The 17,698-nt window shown below is 44.7% G+C and overlaps 1 protein-coding gene and 5 non-coding genes across 6 annotated transcripts; 2 read left to right on the forward strand and 4 right to left on the reverse strand.

Moving 5' to 3' along the window:
* Window positions 1–1,132: 1,132 nt before the first annotated feature.
* On the reverse strand, window positions 1,133–1,215 carry TRNAL-UAA (transfer RNA leucine (anticodon UAA)). The gene has a single exon. It is a non-coding gene; the product is annotated as a tRNA-Leu (tRNA).
* A 933-nt stretch (window positions 1,216–2,148) lies between these two features.
* On the forward strand, window positions 2,149–2,220 carry TRNAE-CUC (transfer RNA glutamic acid (anticodon CUC)). Its single transcript has one exon. It is a non-coding gene; the product is annotated as a tRNA-Glu (tRNA).
* Window positions 2,221–3,330: 1,110 nt separating this feature from the next.
* Window positions 3,331–3,413, reverse strand: TRNAL-UAA (transfer RNA leucine (anticodon UAA)). The gene has a single exon. It is a non-coding gene; the product is annotated as a tRNA-Leu (tRNA).
* A 243-nt stretch (window positions 3,414–3,656) lies between these two features.
* Window positions 3,657–3,728, forward strand: TRNAE-UUC (transfer RNA glutamic acid (anticodon UUC)). The gene has a single exon. It is a non-coding gene; the product is annotated as a tRNA-Glu (tRNA).
* A 1,789-nt stretch (window positions 3,729–5,517) lies between these two features.
* Window positions 5,518–5,600, reverse strand: TRNAL-UAA (transfer RNA leucine (anticodon UAA)). The gene has a single exon. It is a non-coding gene; the product is annotated as a tRNA-Leu (tRNA).
* A 2,692-nt stretch (window positions 5,601–8,292) lies between these two features.
* Window positions 8,293–17,176, reverse strand: LOC147721183 (olfactory receptor 13D1-like). Its single transcript, XM_086967269.1, has 2 exons — window positions 16,269–17,176; window positions 8,293–8,356 (listed from the first exon to the last, which is right to left on the reverse strand). The coding sequence occupies exons 1-2, from the start codon at window positions 17,171–17,173 to the stop codon at window positions 8,293–8,295; spliced, it is 969 nt and encodes a 322-aa protein (XP_086823395.1). The 5' UTR covers window positions 17,174–17,176.
* Between the last annotated feature and the right edge of the window lie 522 nt (window positions 17,177–17,698).

Genomic DNA, 17,698 nt, shown 5'->3' on the forward strand with positions numbered 1-17,698 from the left:
GGTTCGATTCCCGGTCAGGGATAAGTCCCTCTTCTGACCTTGAAAGCTTTTCCTTCCCGTAGGTCAGGGCTTCTCAAAATTAAGTTGCTTTTCTGACTCACAATTTGCCTAGCATGACGCAGTATTGCTCAAAATATGATTTTCGCAAGGTTCCTTTAGAGCTGCTTTCCACGGTGGGAGGCAAGGCTCTTGAGCAAGTGATATCCTGTATTCCGAGGTGTGCTTCCTTTTGTAGGCTTCTGACCCCATGGCATGTGGCAGGTAGTCCTCCTTTGACTGGGCCACAGGCTTTGTCTCCAAATGGCGTCCTGGACTGACTGCAACCCACCTGTTTGCTAAAATGGAAGTCTGCCTCTGGGTAAGAAAAAGCTGAGCTGCACGTACGGAAAGCGGCAGAGGCCAGAGGCAGGGAGGGTGTGGCAAGGGCTGCCTGATTTGCATAGTGACCTGTTGCATCTTGGGAATGTACAGGCTTTGGAGCTTAACATGTACTGCAGGTGTCTGCCTGGCCTGAGAGATGCCTGTCTGGTGCTCCCCTCAGGACACACAGTGCCTTCCATTCGAGCATGGAGGGTGAGGGACATGGGTCACCCTCATATACAGGGGTGTGGGCTTGGGCAGGATAGTTTGTGGGGGACCCGTCAGGGCATTGCCCGTTTGGGAGCCCGTTTGGAAGGCGAGAGGAGGCGGGGCAGGCAACTCTGCTCAATGTCTTTCCCAGAGGCCTGTGGAGAACCCTTTGCACGTTTGAGCCAGCCGGGCCTGCATCAGCAGATCCTGCTCCACTGGGAAGGGAGAGCCTGTAGGCGTGAATCAAAAAAAGGGGAGAAATCTGCAAGAGCCGTGTTAACAAATTCTAGCAGCAGACCCATGTTGCCCAGGAAGCAATCAGTTTCTCCTGCTCCCTATAGTGGAAAAAGACATAGGAGGTGTATTTCTCTAGGCAGGGGCTCTGTGTAGATGGCACTTCATTGCTCTGGGAAGCATCCATGCTGGTAGAAGAGTAGCAGCAGACCCCACACCTGAGGCTTGAATGGGGACCGTTGGGGAGGGGCAGTGGGAGGCGGAGGAGGGCAGAGGAAAATGCTTTTCAAAAGCATCTGCACGTTCCTACAAACCTGCTGAAAACCCATACCAGAAATGGGGCTCGAACCCATGCGGACAAACATCCATTGGATCTTAAGTCCAACGCCTTAACAACTCGGCCACCCTGGTGAGTCCCAAGGATTTACTTTCTTCAACTCCCTTTTTATGCTTGCTGCTGTAGCACCGGCTGTCCAGCAAGAGGTGATTGCAGAGTTAAAAGGCTTTTGCAGGAGGTTAAAAGTAATTGCTTATAACAAACACACTGTGTGACACCTAACTTTCTCCCACTCGGACTTTACCATTAATCTTTATATTGGAGTTAGCTTAGTCACAATAATGGGGTGAGCAAGGCAGGCACACTAGAGCATCTCCTCCCTGGTGGTCTAGTGGCTAGGATTCAGCGCTTTCACCGCCGCTTCCCGGATTCGATTCCCGGTCCGGGAAGATCCCTCTAAAGCATAGATTGCTTAATTTGTCTGTGTATCTTTTTTAAAAGAAGGTCTTTAAAAAGGCACCCCTCCCAATAGATGAAAGCGGAGGAATGGAGCTTGTTCTCCTGTGCCCCAGGTTGCTTTACCCCCATTGACCTAAGCCACCTTCATGCGCACGCAGTCCCCCACCCAGTCAGGTGCTCTATGTTGGCGTGAAGTGCAGTACCAGCTCAACAGAAAGGTAAATTGCTGGAAAACCCTGCTGTGATGCATACATCTACTTTGGAGCACTCTTCTCCTTTGCACTCTTGAATGGCTTAAGCGCAATGTATTCTTCCAGCAAGCTGAATAACGAGATAGGTGAGAGAAGGTGTACCAGCTGTCTGTGCACCATCAGCAGCCACTAGGTGTCCCTCTTGTGTTTTCCCGGGGATCCTGATTGTGCAGAAATTCATCGGTTCAGTAGCAAGGGGGAGAGGATGGCCTGTGCCTGGAAGTGACAGACAGTCTGGTGGCATCATGAGGATTAAGTTCTGATTCATATTTGCTGTAGAATAAAATATGTTTTCAGCACCCACGAGCTTTGTCACTCGGAGAGCAGTGTATGAACTTTTGCTGCACAGCTCTGGGCTCCCTGGTGGTCTAGTGGTTAGGATTCGGCACTCTCACGGCCGCGGCCCGGGTTCAATTCCCGGTCAGGGAAAAGTCCCTCTTCTGACCTTGAAAGCTTTTCCTTCCCGTACGTCAGGGCTTCTCAAAATGAAGTTGCTTTTCTGACTCACAATTTGCCTAGCATGACGCAGTATTGCTCAAATTATGATTTTCGCAAGGTTCCTTTAGAGCTGCTTTCCACGGTGGAAGGCAAGGCTCTTGAGCAAGTGATATCCTGTATTCCGAGGTGTGCTTCCTTTTGTAGGCTTCTGACCCCATGGCATGTGGCAGGTAGTCCTCCTTTGACTGGGCCACAGGCTTTGTCTCCAAATGGCGTCCTGGACCGACTGCAACCCACCTGTTTGCTAAAACGGAAGTCTGCCTCTGGGTAAGAAAAAGCTGAGCTGCACGTACGGAAAGCGGCAGAGGCCAGAGGCAGGGAGGGTGTGGCAAGGGCTGCCTGATTTGCATAGTGACCTGTTGCATCTTGGGAATGTACAGGCTTTGGAGCTTAACAGGTACTGCAGGTGTCTGCCTGGCCTGAGAGATGCCTGTCTGGTGCTCCCCTCAGGACAGACAGTGCCTTCCATTCGAGCATGGAGGGTGAGGGACATGGGTCACCCTCATATACAGGGGTGTGGGCTTGGGCAGGATAGTTTGTGGGGGACCCGTCAGGGCATTGCCCGTTTGGAAGCCCGTTCAGAAGGCGAGAGGAGGCGGGGCAGGCAACTCTGCTCAATGTCTTTCCCAGAGGCCTGTGGAGAACCCTTTGCACGTTTGAGCCAGCCGGGCCTGCATCAGCAGATTCTGCTCCACTGGGAAGGGAGAGCCTGTAGGCGTAAATCAAAAAAAGAGGAGAAATCTGCAAGAGCCGGGTTAACAAATTCTAGCGGCAGACCCATGTTGCCCAGGAAGCAATCAGTTTCTCCTGCTCCCTATAGTGGAAAAAGACATAGGAGGTGTATTTCTCCAGGCAGGGGCTCTGTGTAGATGGCACTTCATTGCTCTGGGAAACATCCATGCTGGTAGAAGAGTAGCAGCAGACCCCACCCCTGAGGCTTGAATGGGGACCGTTGGGGAGGGGCAGTGGGAGGCGGAGGAAGGCAGAGGAAAATGCTTTTCAAAAGCATCTGCACGTTCCTACAAACCTGCTGAAAACCCATACCAGGAATGGGGCTCGAACCCATGCAGACAAACGTCCATAGGATCTTAAGTCCAACGCCTTAACCACTCAGCCACCCTGGTGAGACCCAAGGATTTAACTTCTTCAACTCCCTTTTTATGCTTGCTGCTGTAGCACCGGCTGTCCAGCAAGAGGTGATTGCGGAGTTAAAAGGCTTTTGCGGGAGGTTAAAAGTAATTGCTTATAACAAACACACTGTGTGACACCTAACTTTCTCCCACTCGGACTTTACCGTTAATCTTTATATTGGAGTTAGCTTAGTCACAATAAGTGGGTGAGCAAGGCAGGCACACTAGAGCATCTCCTCCCTGGTGGTCTAGTGGCTAGGATACGGTGCTTTCACCGCTGTGGCCCGGGTTCGATTCCTGGTCAGGGAAGATCCCTCTAAAGGATGGATTGCTTAATTTGTCTGTGTATCTTTTTTAAAAGAAGGTCTTTAAAAAGGCACCCCTCCCAATAGATGAAAGCGGAGAAATGGAGCTGGGTCTCCTGTGCCCCAGGTTGCTTTGCCCCCATTGACCTAAGCCACGTTCGTTCGCACGCAGTCCCCCACACAGTCAGGTGCTCTATGTTGGCGTAAAGTGCAGTACCAGCTCAACAGAAAGGTAAATTGCTGGAAAACCCTGCTGTGATGCATACATCTACTTTGGAGCACTCTTCTCCTCTGCACTCTTGAATCGCTTAAGCGCAATGTTTTCTTCCAGCAAGCTGAATAACAAGACAGGTGTGAGAAGGTGTACCAGCTTTCTGTGCGCCATCAGCAGCCACTAGGTGTCCCTCTTGTGTTTTCCCGGGGATCCTGATTGTGCAGGAATTTATCGGTTCAGTAGCAAGGGGGAGAGGATGGCCTGTGCCTGGAAGTGACAGACAGTGTGTTGGCATCATGAGGATTAAGTTCCGATTCATATTTGCTGTAGAATAAAATGTTTTCAGCCCCCATGAGCTTTGTCACTCGTAGACCAGTGTATGAACTTTTGCTGCATGGCTCTGGGTTCCCTGGTGGTCTAGTGGCTAGGATTCAACGCTCTCACCACCGCAGCCCGGGTTCGATTCCCGGTCAGGGGAAAAGTCCCTCTTCTGCCCTTGAAAGCTTTTCCTTCCCGTAGGTCAGGGCTTCTCAAAATGAAGTTGCTTTTCTGACTCACAATTTGCCTAGCATCACGCAGTATCGCTCAAAATATGATTTTCGTAAGGTTCCTTTAGAGCTGATTTCGGCGGTGGGAGGCTAGGCTCTTGAGAAAGTGAGATCCTGTATTCCGAGGTGCGCTTCCTTTTGTAGGCTTCTGACCCCATGGCGTGCGGCAGGTAGTCCTCCTTTGACTGGGCCGCAGGCTTTGTCTCCAAATGGCGTCCTGAACCCACTGCAACCCACCTGTTTGCTAAAACCGAAGTCTGGCTCGGGGTAAGAAAAAGCTGAGCTGCAGGTACGGAAAGCGGCAGAGGCCAGAGGCATGGAGGGTGTAGCAAGTGCTCCCTGATTTGCATAGTGACCTGTTGCATCTTGGGAATGTAGAGGCTTTAGAGCTTAACAGGTACTGCAGGTGTCTGCCTGGCCTGAGAGATGTCTGTCTGGTGCTCCCCTCAGGACAGACAGTACCTTCCGTTAGAGCATAGAGGGTGAGGGACATGGGTCACCCTCATATACAGGGTTGTGGCCATGGGCAGGATAGGTTGTGGGCGACCCGTCAGGGCATTGCCCGTTCGGAAGCCCGTTCGGAAGGCGAGAGGAGGCGGGGCAGGGAACTCTGCTCAATTTTTTTCCCAAAGGCCTGTGGAGCAGCCTTTGCACGTTTGAGCCAGCTCGGCCTGCATCAGCAGATCCTGCTCCACTGGCAAGGGAGAGCCTGTAGGCGTAAATCAAAAAAAGGGGAGAAATCAATTTAACAAATTCTAGGGGCAGACCCATGTTGCCCAGGAAGCAAGCAGGTTCTCCTGCTCCCTACAGTGGAAAAAGACATAGGAGGTGTATTTCTCTAGGCAGGGGCTCTGCGTAGATGCCACTGCATTGCTCTGGGAAGCATCCATGCTGGTAGAAGAGTAGCAGCAGACCCCACACCTGAGGCTTGAATGGGTATCATTGGGGAGGGGCAGTGGGAGGCGGAGGAGGGCGGAGGAAAATGCTTTTCAAAAGCATCTGCACGTTCCTACAAACCTGCTGAAAACCCATACCAGGAATGGGGCTCGAACCCATGCGGACAAACGTCCATTGGATCTTAAGACCAACGCCTTAACCACTCGGCCACCCTGGTGAGACCCAAGGATTTACTTTCTTCAACTCTCTTTTTATGCTTGCTGCTGTAGCACCGGCTGTCCAGCAAGAGGTGATTTCAGAGCTAAAAGGCTTTTGCAGGAGGTTAAAGGTAATTGCTTATAACAAACACACTGTGTGACACCTAACTTTCTCCCACTCGGACTTTACAGTTAATCTTTACATTGGAGTTAGCTTAGTCACAATAAGGGGGTGAGCAAGGCAGGCACACTAGAGCATTTCCTCTCTGGTGGTCTAGTGACTAGGATTCGGCACTTTCACCGCCGCGGCCCGGGTTTGAATCCCGGTCAGGGAAGATCCCTCTGAAGCATTGATTGCTTAATTTGTCTGAGTATCTTTTTTATAAGAAGGTCCTCAAAAAAGGCACCCCTCTCAATAGATGAAAGTGGAGGAATGGGGCTGGGTCTCCTGTGACCCAGGTTGCTTTGCCCCCATTGACCTAAGCCACCTTCATGCGCACGCAGTCCCCCACCCAATCAGGTGCTCTATGTTGCCGTAAATTGCAGTACCATGAGGCACACAGTCAGACTGATTTGCATATAGCCATGTCTGAACTGGGGTGGCAGAGTGGGCTAAAGAACGGTGATGGATTAAACCCAGATCTTTTGACTCGGTGTGAGTGTTTGAATGATTCAGATGCTCCATCCATCACCACCCCCTTTTGTACCGCTTTTGGCTGCCATAAGTGTGGCAGGGTATGCTCAGACGTGAGTCCCTTGCTCACTTTGCCACTGGATTCAAGCAAGCCGGGCTGAAGACGGCTGGAATGCTAGAAACCGGTCCTCGGAAGCTTGTTTCCGGTCCAGGGAAGATATGGCTTGGCAGTTCGGGCTGGACTGTTCCCATGAGGCACAGGGTCAGACTGATTTGCATATAGCCATGTCTGAACTGGGGTGGCAGAGTGGGCTGAAGAACGGTGATGGATTAAACCCAGATCTTTTGACTGGGTGTGAGTGTTTCATTGATTCAGATGCTCCGTCCATCACCACCCCCTTTTGTACCGCATTCCATACTCCCCACCGACAACAAATTGGAACATGCTACCCCTCAACACCTCACCTTGATGCAACAGCATGACTTTGGCCCGTGGAGGGAGACAGAAGTTGAACAATTAGGATAGCTCTACCACAAAGGCAACTTCATGTCCTTACAGGACGTTATGGATACTTATGGCATAGGTGCTGGTATTTTTCTAATATTTCAATCGTACATCATGCACTGCGTACCACATGGAAGATGGAGGACAGGGAACCACATCTACCTCCACACTACATGTACTCTTATCCCAAGATGTAAAGTAAAAAATACCAGCAAGGGAATTTGGTTCAAACAAATGGATGACTTACAGAAGTCAGATAAGATCATATGAATATCAGTATCTTCTGACTTAACCACATTGGGATCTGTACCTGATCTATCTGAAACCACCTTTTTTAGTGAGCTATAGAAGGAACAATCAAATGAAAGAGTAGCAACACAGGTAATCTTTGTAGAAAAAGATACTTTTATATATGCAAAATATTTAAAATTCAAAGGGTTTAAATTATATAACAGATTAAATCAACGCTTCAAATGTCAAAGGAGTAAATGAATTGTCCTATCAAACATCTGAATAACAAGTCCAATCAAGATAGATTAATAGCAAATGACTACTAATATTTTTAGTAAGTGTCAAATGCGTAGTTAATAGCCAGCGGAGAGATGGGCTTAGCAGTCGACGTTTCGGTCTTATGTTGTTTTCTTGCAAGACCTTCTTCAGGACAACATATATTTGTAGCGGTGACCCCCTATAAAGACATAATGTAATACATTACCATCATATCTTATTCATTCCTTCTTTCCCATTTGAAAAATGAATGAAAAATGCATGTAACCCGTGTGCAAACTATACCTAATTCTGCACTGGAAAACTTCTCATTTAGACATCCAACATACATCATTGTGTCAGATATATCTATTCAACATTGCTACTATCATATTTGCAGCAGTTTTATTTAATCAGTGACTGAAGCACAACTCTTTACAACATCATGTCATTTTGTCAGAGATACATTGTATACAGTTACACTTCATGATAACCATTATTGTTAAATGTAACTCATTGCTCCATGTTATGACTAAAAAACTATGTTACATTGTGTAAAGTCCAAGTGGATAGTTAGGCCTTTGTTCGAAAATATCATTCTTCATGTTTATGGCTATCAGATGTAACAGGGTGATCTATGCCTTAAATTCATAAGGCAAAGTCACATATAGAGTTTAACTTACTTATAGGAACCGATGATGACTTAAGTTCCCAGAGTTGGTGTGAACGGAATTATAAAGTTTTTTCTGAAAAGTAGAAATCAATGAATCAGATTTCCGATTCACATCTGAATAGAGTATATTCATTCTCTTATGTCATATAAAGGACTTACTTGAACAAGAGAAAAATGTGTTATAACAGAAATCCCACAGGCCTAAATTGGACGAGATTTGGGACCGTCTGATATGTTCTGAAATATAAATTCAAGCGTATCAAAATTGTGTTTTATATTTAAATCAGGGTAACGCACATCTTTTTATCAGAAAAACAAAAGATTTACCTGGGTCCTCTAGTATCAAGTCTTCTGGTCTAGGGACTTTTAAATACAGCTTCGTATAGTTTTCGCAGTATTAATACTTCTCTGTGACTAAATCTGCAAAATTTTGAGCAAATATTCGAATTTGAGTAAGTGCATATGATTACTCAGCAGTGTTCAAATGATAATTTGACACTCTTGCAAGGTTTGTTAAGACCGCATCAATATTAGACAGGCTGTATAGACCCTCTAAATTAAAAGTGTGATGTAACGAATGACTTCATGAATTGAAGTACACTTATGGTGCAATAAATGTACGTACTGTACACGTGCCTGGCTATGTTGAATAAAGCTATATGGTTTCTAATTATCGAACATTTCTGCATTACCGCCAGCCTAATGATATATGAACGGCTTCACTGTTGACTGGTGCTTGTATTACATTAACGTTAAGGGGCACAAGCGAACTAGGCTACTGATAACTATCATATTTTTAAATTAAACTGCTACAAGTGGTGACTCATTTTAAGAGAGAAACCGCTTCTATTCGATAGCTTTCCTCCAGAGAGTACTCGTACACGTTCAGAAGTGAAGTGACGCCAAGCCAATAATCAGCAAAGTCGGTAAACGGCAAAGTTGGCGTGTGACGCGATTTATAAAGGCAATTAAAAGAAGCTCGTGGCTGGCAGCCATCTTTTAGTGGTACTTTTGTGTTCTACCAAGAGGCTCTCAAGAAGATATGTAGCATTGGCTCGTCACTTACAGCCATCTTCGAGTGGTACTCATGTGTTATATAGAGACTCCTTTGAAAACATAAATTGTTTAGATATTTAGGGCATGTGGGGCACTGATTATTAGAAACGCCACATCAAAGAAGAGAAAATCACGCCATAGATTAATGTCCACAGTTGATTGTTTTAATGAGTTTGTTTGACACTTAAACTGACGTGGTGTGGTGGCGACCATATTATAATCGGTCATTTCAAAGATAGAGCCTGATATGGAAAGTGCTGACTGGCAGCCATCTTTGAACGGTTACATTCCTTATTTTCATTGTCGACTGAAAGCCATTACGAGGTTTATTTTGGCAGAAAGTAGGCAGTGTCAATAATCCATGCCTGTGTGTTTCTGCTGTTGTCTTTCTACAGTGAATATTCATAGTGACTTAGCCGAAAAATCAGTCTAATGGAAAAACTGCAGTATTAGATAACAGCAATCGTTATATAGACTATGTGTTAATATCAAAAAAATTACATGACATGACAATGTTTGTTGTAAATTAACAGTAATTTGACACATAACCATGCGCTAACTGCAAATTATTATCATTAGAAGCAAATAGCAGAACTGCTGACTTTTAAAGGACAATTATAACCTTGGCTAAGATTACAGCAGTTTTAGTAAATATTCTATCCTTAGCAGATGTATTCACAATCGGTGTTTATTACCTCAATCACAATGTACACCTGTTGATATCCTGATTGGTTTTATAGTGAAGATAGATCTACCTGGACAAAGGCTGTCACATGGATCGCACTCACCATCTAAAAAAATCTAGATATTGAATAAACACTGTTACTGTCTAATGAAATTTTCTAGACACGTATACATAATTGAAAATAGATCATGAATTTGGTGTCCTAACTGTACTGTCTTGGTATAAAACCAGTATTCGTTTTAGATACTTTCTGTATACTTTGGATTTACTTAATAACAGTGAGGGCATGATAGGGATGGATAGTTCTTTATACCATGCAGGCAAGTGTTTTCTATTCAATGTGCCAACGGAGTTCATTATTGATTGCATTAGAATCTCTCTTTGTGAGAATTTTCTTCTTTTTGAAAAAACCTTCTATCAGCAACTCAAAGGAGTTGCGATGGGGGCAATTTGGAAAAAGGAATGAATAAGATATGATGGTAATGTATTACATTATGTCTTTATAGGGGGTCACCGCTACAAATATATGTTGTCCTGAAGAAGGTCTTGCGAGTAAACAACATAAGACCGAAACGTCGACTGCTAAGTCCATCTCTTCGCTGGCTATTAACTATGCATTTGACAATTACTAAAAATATTAGTAGTCATTTGTTATTAATCTATCTTGATTGGACTTGTCATTCAGATGTTTGATGGGACGATTCATTTACTCCTTTGACATTTGAAGTGTTGATTTAAACTGTGATATAATTTGTAACCTTTGAATTGTAAATATTTTGCATATATAAAAGAATCTTTTTCTACAAAGATTACCCGTGTTGCTACTCTTTCATTTGATTGTTCATTCTATATCTCACTAAAAAAGATGGTTTGAGATAAATCATGTACAGATCCCAATGTGGTTACGTCAGAAGATACTGATATTCATATGATCTTATCTGACTTCTGTAAGTCATCCATTTGTTTGAAACAAATTCCCTTGCTGGTATTTTTTACTTTACATTATTTGCCCAAACCCGCAAGGGTATATTGGGTTACCCACCATTTTTAAACCTATCCCAAGATGGCATGCTATCACCACGCTCTACACATCTCTTAACTATACACCACCAGGGTATGCAGAGGGAGCATGTGCCAGATGGGATGCAGTCCTACCACAACCACCTTTGGCCAAGGCTTGGTCCAAGGTCTCCTACACCCAAATCCTGCCTGCTAGTACTCCGCACTAGGACCTGAGGTAATAAACACCTTCTTAGGTTCATAGACCTTTCCTTAGTATTGTTTTAGACAAAGATAGCTATGTAGTGGAAGACACCTGCCCCCTCATACCTCTGGTGATGACTGGCCATGACTGTTCGAATGAACTCACCCCAAAGCAAAAATACTCCAGATGCTCTGTGCAAGTGGGGTCGACTGTCGGCAGGGAACTCTGGGACTTCTATCTACTGAACATTGAGGCGGAAAATGATAAGCGCCCACCCTGAAACATACCCCGCAATCACCCCTGAGTGACTACCAGCACACACAAAAATTGTGATTTACATTACCATGGGAACAAGATTATGTGAGAAACCATGGGAACTGCACACAAATGGGCTCCACAGCACTACACCCCTTGAAGATAACAAAGGCAACCACCTTACATGTGGTGATCTGTATTGGTTACCATGGTGGCCTCCGCCATGGGGTGCCCGGGTGCAGAGGTGCTGGTCGACTTGGTAGTCTTATGTGCCACACCAAGTGAAAGAGGGTGAGCCTCCTACAAACAGGCTGCAGAGGGGGACTTGCGGACAAGTCCTGGAGCTCCCAATGAGGGTCTTGTTTCACAAGAGTTTTGGGAGAAGGGCAGCACAGTCGATTCTCGAGAATCCGGGTCAGAACACTCAGGAGCAGAGTGGCTAGGTTGGCTGGACTGGTGAATCATAGGACCTTGCAGTTGTCTAACTTGCCACTGTAGAGTGTAAAAATCAGGACAGATGGCCCACTCAGGATTTGGGTCTCTGCAGTTGCTGCTTGATTTCGGTGTCATAAGAGCCTGGATTGACTCAAACCGGCTTTGGTTGCTGCAAGCGGTCTAGTACCCTGGGTATTGGACATATGCAGCTCTGGTTGGTACTGGCAATCTTCTCAATTATTGGGGAGATGAATCTGACCTTCTTCTTGGGTGGCTGCTGTATCAGTATGACCAGGGAACATCGGAACGGTAAAATGGACATTGCTGTTTTGGTGCCTGCTTACTGCAGGGGAGTAGCTACTCTACTTCAAGGGATATTGCTAGCAAATTGTGAAGGGCTGGCATTGTACCAGGGTTCTTGGTAGAGGTGTAGCTGCAGGATAAGTCTGTTTCTTCACCATTGTCAAGACTGGTGCAGGCAGATAGGGTTAGGCACCAAAAGGTCCACAGCAAGTCTTCAGTTCTCATTGTCGCTGCTCTGCTTTGTCCTCTTCTTCTGTCTCCAGCAAATCTGAGCTCCTGTCAACTGTGGTGCCACATAATGTAGGGCCAGTAAGGGGAGAGAAACATGGTAGCCAATGGGCTATTCACTTTGAGGGTGACTACACCCCTATATGACCATGTGCTGTGGGAAGTGCGCATAAGCCTCACCCAGTGAACCTAATTCCACTGGATCCAAGATGGTGGAATTCTACTTTTCATGATAACATCAAGTAGCCCACCTTAAGGGGTGGAATTGGCTTGATAGTGAACATGCCTTCTGACTAGCTAATTTATTTTCCCACCTGTCCTGGTGCCAAATGAGTCCGGGGCAAAGGTTGGCATGTCCCCTGTCCGAGGGAAACATGTGTCATAGAGACCTTTGAAGCCTCCTGCCATGATATGCTGATAATCAGCCATTCTGCTTGGTGGAGGTGACAACACATCTGGCCCGAGAAGGCATTGCTTTTGCCTTCAGAGAGCATGTGCTTTCACCTACAAGTGGTCAGAAACCTACCTGTGTAGGCAGGCTGGCTGGTCCTACACCAGTCAGCCAGCCCACTAGAGGTTGGTAGGTTTTCAAGGGATACCTCTAAGGTACCCTCTGGGTGCATGCATTATTAAATCCACCACTGGAATTAGTGTGGGTGTATTAATACGAGATGTTTGATACCAAACATCCTTAGTTTCAGGGAAGCCATCATGTAACTGGGGAACTTGAAATCACAAGTGCCTAGTACATATACTCAAGACAGCTTCTCTGTTTACTGGAAATGTCCATGAATTGACATGGGTATCACAGGAGCATACTTGCTCATGTAGATATGTCCTCACATGTATTATAATGCACACAGCCTTAGGGCTGCAGGGCCTGCTGTAGGAATGACTTACATATATTGCATGCACTGTCTGCAAGGCATGGCACACAGGAGGTATGACAAATTGTGTCTACACTTTTGTCTGCACCATGTCACGCAGCTTGCAATGACAGTTTGATTGAGTATGGTGGTGGGTCATTTAGGATGGCACAATACATGCTCGGCCCTTAGGTACCCTCTTTAGTCTCCATGCCCTAGGTGCTAGAGTTACCGTTTACTATGTACTTATAGGGGGGCTAGAGTTAGCCCAGTCGGTAATGGGAGTACCTGAAGGGCGGTGACGTGGGGAGGGGGAGGGGCAGGGTGGGGGTAGTAATGTATGGATTACGGAGCTTTACAGGTAAGTAAACATTTAAATAAATAAAACGAATTTCATTGTGTGCACTGCATCCCCAAATGCGATGCAGTGCGCGCTACAAAATTTGTTTTATTTATTTAAATGTTTACTTACCTGTAAAGCTCCATAATCCATACTTTACTAACCCCCACCATGCCCCTCCCCACGTCACAGCACTGCAGGTACTCCCTTTACCGACCACGGCTGGCTAGAGGCGTTGCCAACTGGAAGAGCAATTGTACAGATTCAGGGAAAGAGATCTAGCCCTGTGGTAACCTGGATATCAGGAGCCCAGTTCACTTCTGTCAAAATTGCATCATTTACCAGGCAAAAAGTGGGGGTGAACAGGTCAACAAAAGGGCACTTTCTGGCAGTGCGTGTATTATTGAGAAGAAATAAAAAGGTTTCTTTCTGATCATCAAGGTGTCCCTGAGACTGTTAGTAACCCTAAAGAATTAATCCCACTTCAACTATGTATTGGGCGAAGTTCGGCAAGTACATGAATCTGTCTGCACATTCAGCATTGGTGCTTTGAGCTTAGTTCACCTGCATCCCTGGTCGGTAGGAATTTATACCTTGTATAGCTGAGCCAGAGACTCAGTTTACGCAACATTTCCTGGCCTAATTTGCCACAGGGGTCAAATCATTGATGCTGTTTTTTTTAATACATTGGACTGTCTCTTTTCCAAGTGAAATAACTATTACACACTTGTACTAAAGCAGATTGTGTTTCTATCTGTTTGCAAAAAATATCTAACAGAATTTTGATGTGTTTAATTTTCCACTAGAAGTTTACATTTTTATTCTTCATGTTTGCAAACATGCTCTCGTTTTCGTATGAAAAAGCTACACACCAAGGCTTTACGTAATTTGTGGGAAATGTGATGGTGTGACCCTCTGTTATATGAGATAAAGTACTCCCTGGTATTCATAATAAGGATATTGCAAGTCACGTCAGACTTCCATAACCTTTTAAACAAACTCTGCCTTCTGCCTCATTCCTCTCTATGGGACACATGCATCATTGTAGGAATTTGCATTTCCTAAATTGCGAAAATAAAGGAATCGCAATTTAGGAATTGCAAAATCCTATGCATCAAGAAATACTAATTTTTTTTAGGATTACTTAATTTTCGGAATTTGCGATTCCTTAATTGCGATTCGCAATTAAGGAATGGCATTACATTGATTCCTATGGGCCTAGAGGCCCATAGGAATCAATGCCGTTTTGCATTTCTATTTTTGGAATGCGCAATTTGTTGATGCATTGCAAGGGTGCAGAGGGGGGTCCAAAGGACCCCCCCCCTGCACCCCTGAAATGTATTTTAAAGTGCATGTTTCACACACACATGTCCTAAGGACATGTGTGTCTGTAACATGACACTTATGACACTTTCCAAAATGCATTTTTGTGCTTTTTTAAAGAATTTCGCAAATTAACAGGAGGGTCAACCTCGTGTTAATTTACACTTCCTATTTCAAAATTCGCATTTTTAAAAAAATTGATGCATTGCATTTAAGGAATCGCACAAATGCGATTCCTTAAATGCATTCGCATTTTTAGGAAATGCAAAAAAAAGCGAATTTTGAAAAATTGTTTCATGCATCCCAAAAACGTATTTAGGAAGCGCAAACGGCCGAATGTACCGATTCGCACCGTTTGCACTTCCTAAATAGGTTGATGCATGTGCCCCATAGTTTATAGAACCCGTCAGTGACTGGAAATATCCTTATAATGTACATCAGGGAATACTTAATCCCTAATATACCTATTAACAAACTTACTGTGATGCCTCAATAGAAGAGTCTAGTGTACTAAATGCCAATAGGAATTACAGCATTGCATGATTTGTTAACTATCTTATAAGTATAGGTATAGGTAAGGTGTTGTGATGTAAGATAGGTAGTCGAGAAGTATCTTTGGAGACTGTTTATTATGTTTTAGTTACACATTGGTATCCATGTACAGCTGCCCTACCAGGAGCATCCTACCTGCTGCTCAGCCCATCTTCAACTGTCACACCTCACCACACAGGCACCCAAACATTCCACTCATCTCCACCAAACCAACATTCCGCTCAGAACACTCACACTGGCTTAGCAGCTAAGAGCCAGGTAGCATAGGAGAAACATTAATACATAGGCAGGATATAACACAAGGTTAACCTACAAAGGAAGGGTTGTTCTCCTTTGTACTATAGAGACCCGCTTCCCAGGATTAACAGGCCAGCCTCATATTTGTATATCATTCACAGGTTGTGCAGCAGAAAAGAAATACAGACATTTACTCAATAATGACTTTCTAAATTTCCGGAGATCCTGCAGAGCATCTACAATGTTCTGATCTTTAGTTCTGTGGGTGAGACAGCTCAGACTGGTGCTGCCTTTAACTTCCCAGGACTTTCACTTTGCTTGATTTTCTCGAAGCCCGGTGTCACAATTGGGACATGTAGGGATGAGGGATCCCACCTTTAATCTTTACGCTTCTGCTGACTCAATGTCTGCATCACCTATATCTAGGCCTATTGACTATTTGCCCTCCTATATGTATCTTTATTCTAAAGCATTCCAAGGCTATAGCAAGCTGGTACATATCATTTTATCAAACCCACAAACTCCAGACAAAATCCGTTGATGCCAGGGTAGGCACAGGTCAGTGAGCATGTTTGTGGCATGATCCTCAAATTATGTAAATATCTTGAAACACCGCAGAAAGTCATTTGTTCAGTGAGGCGAAGGAAATGGCTGGATCTCGATTTTTATCTTAATCCTGGATGTTATTCCTTAGAATGACATTTTTGGCTCCTCTGGAGTGATTTTCATCCTGGGAAGAAGATACTAAAGAAAATAGGATTGCTTAAGTTAGGCGTATCCAGAAGTGTGCTTCTGCTTGACTCGACCCTGAACTAAAATCTTGCAATAGTTTAAAGTGACGCACCTTAGCAACAGAGCCTCCCCTCAGCTGTTAGTTTTGATTGCAACAATGTTGTTCCTATTGTCTTTCTTATTGCCCTTTTCACATCTTTGTTTCTTAGGCTGTATATGAGTGGATTGAGCATGGGAGTAATAATGGTATAAATCACAGATAATATCTTGTCGCTAGTAGAGTTCTCTGAAACTGGCTTGGTGTACAACACCATTGCAGTTCCATAGAAGATAATGACGACTGCCAAGTGTGAGCCACAGGTAGAGAAAGTGCGGCGGCGGCCTTCCACTGAATGCATCCTCAAGATGGTGGTGATGATGCAGAAATAGGAAATGACAATTAGCACAAGAGGAAAAATAAGAAATAATGTGGCACCTATAACTTCCAGTACTTCGTTCATTGAGATTTCTGCACAAGCCAACTTCAGCAAGAATGGAGCTTCGCAGAAGAAGTGGTCTATCAGGTTGGGTCCGCAAAATGGCAATTGGACAAGGGTTAAAATGTCAATCAGTGATATAACAAAGCCACATATCCACATCACACCTGCCAACTTAAGGCAGGCCACTTTGTTCATAATTGATGTGTAGCGCAGAGGGTTGCAAATAGCCACATAGCGGTCATATGCCATGGCTGCCAGCAGGAGACACTCTGTCTCTCCCAAGAGCAGGTAGAAGTACACTTGAGTCATACAGCCAGCAAATGAAATCGTCTTTGCAGTTGAGAGGAAGAGGGACAGCATTTTTGGGGCAATTACAGTTGTATAAGAGATGTCCAAGAAGGACAAGTTGCTTAGCAAAAAGTACATAGGTGTGTGAAGTTGAGAATCTACCTGAATGACTGTGATAATAATAAGATTTCCCATCAGTGCACACACGTAGATGAGCAAAACTATCACAAAGAGGATGACCTGAGTCTTGGGATCTTGAGACAGTCCTGCAAGAATAAACTCTGTTACGAAGGACTGGTTCCCTTTTTCCATTGGGTTTTCTTGTGGTGCTCTCTGTGGGGAGAGAACAAGAGGTAACTAGTGCAATAAGGTGTAGTTTTAGGTATCAGCAGGCCCTTGGTGCTGCTGCCTTAAAGGGTATGTTTTAATGTTATCAAATACTTGAGACAATCTGCAAACACATAACCCTGTAGAGGAGAAATTGGTAGCAATATTTACTATGATCACAATATTGATGCCTGCTTTTTGTTTGCTTCTGGTACATCAGCAGTGATTAAGCTATGAGCACTTTAAGTATGGCTAAGAGGCAGTTTGTTCTGCTTTAACGAGAACTCATGCCATCAACAAAAGCAATCATTGACAAAGCCAATAGGTTTCAGCAATCCGAGAGCAATTGGAGCTGTCAATGTTTTTCAGCCATGTTGAATAGCAGTACGTCTGTTGTTCAAAATGGCAGAAAGTCATGTACAAAAGCATGAAGCCAGTAGTGGCTGGTGTCAGAGAAATGTGGTGAGCAGCACAGGAGGGGCCTGTAACAAACAGAACAATGAAAAAACG

Source organism: Lissotriton vulgaris, chromosome 4_1, assembly GCF_964263255.1.
Source record: "Lissotriton vulgaris chromosome 4_1, aLisVul1.2, whole genome shotgun sequence".
NCBI classification, from domain to species: domain Eukaryota; kingdom Metazoa; phylum Chordata; class Amphibia; order Caudata; family Salamandridae; genus Lissotriton; species Lissotriton vulgaris.

Coding starts and splice junctions, on each gene's coding strand:
- LOC147721183 (XM_086967269.1), bottom strand. CDS start 17,173: ATGGAAAAAGGGAACCAGTCCTTCGTAACAGAGTTTATTCTTGCAGGA. Junction 8,357..16,268: donor GTGAAAAGGGCAATAAGAAA/GACAATAGGAAC, acceptor TATCATTTGAAC/ACTGCTGAGTAATCATATGC.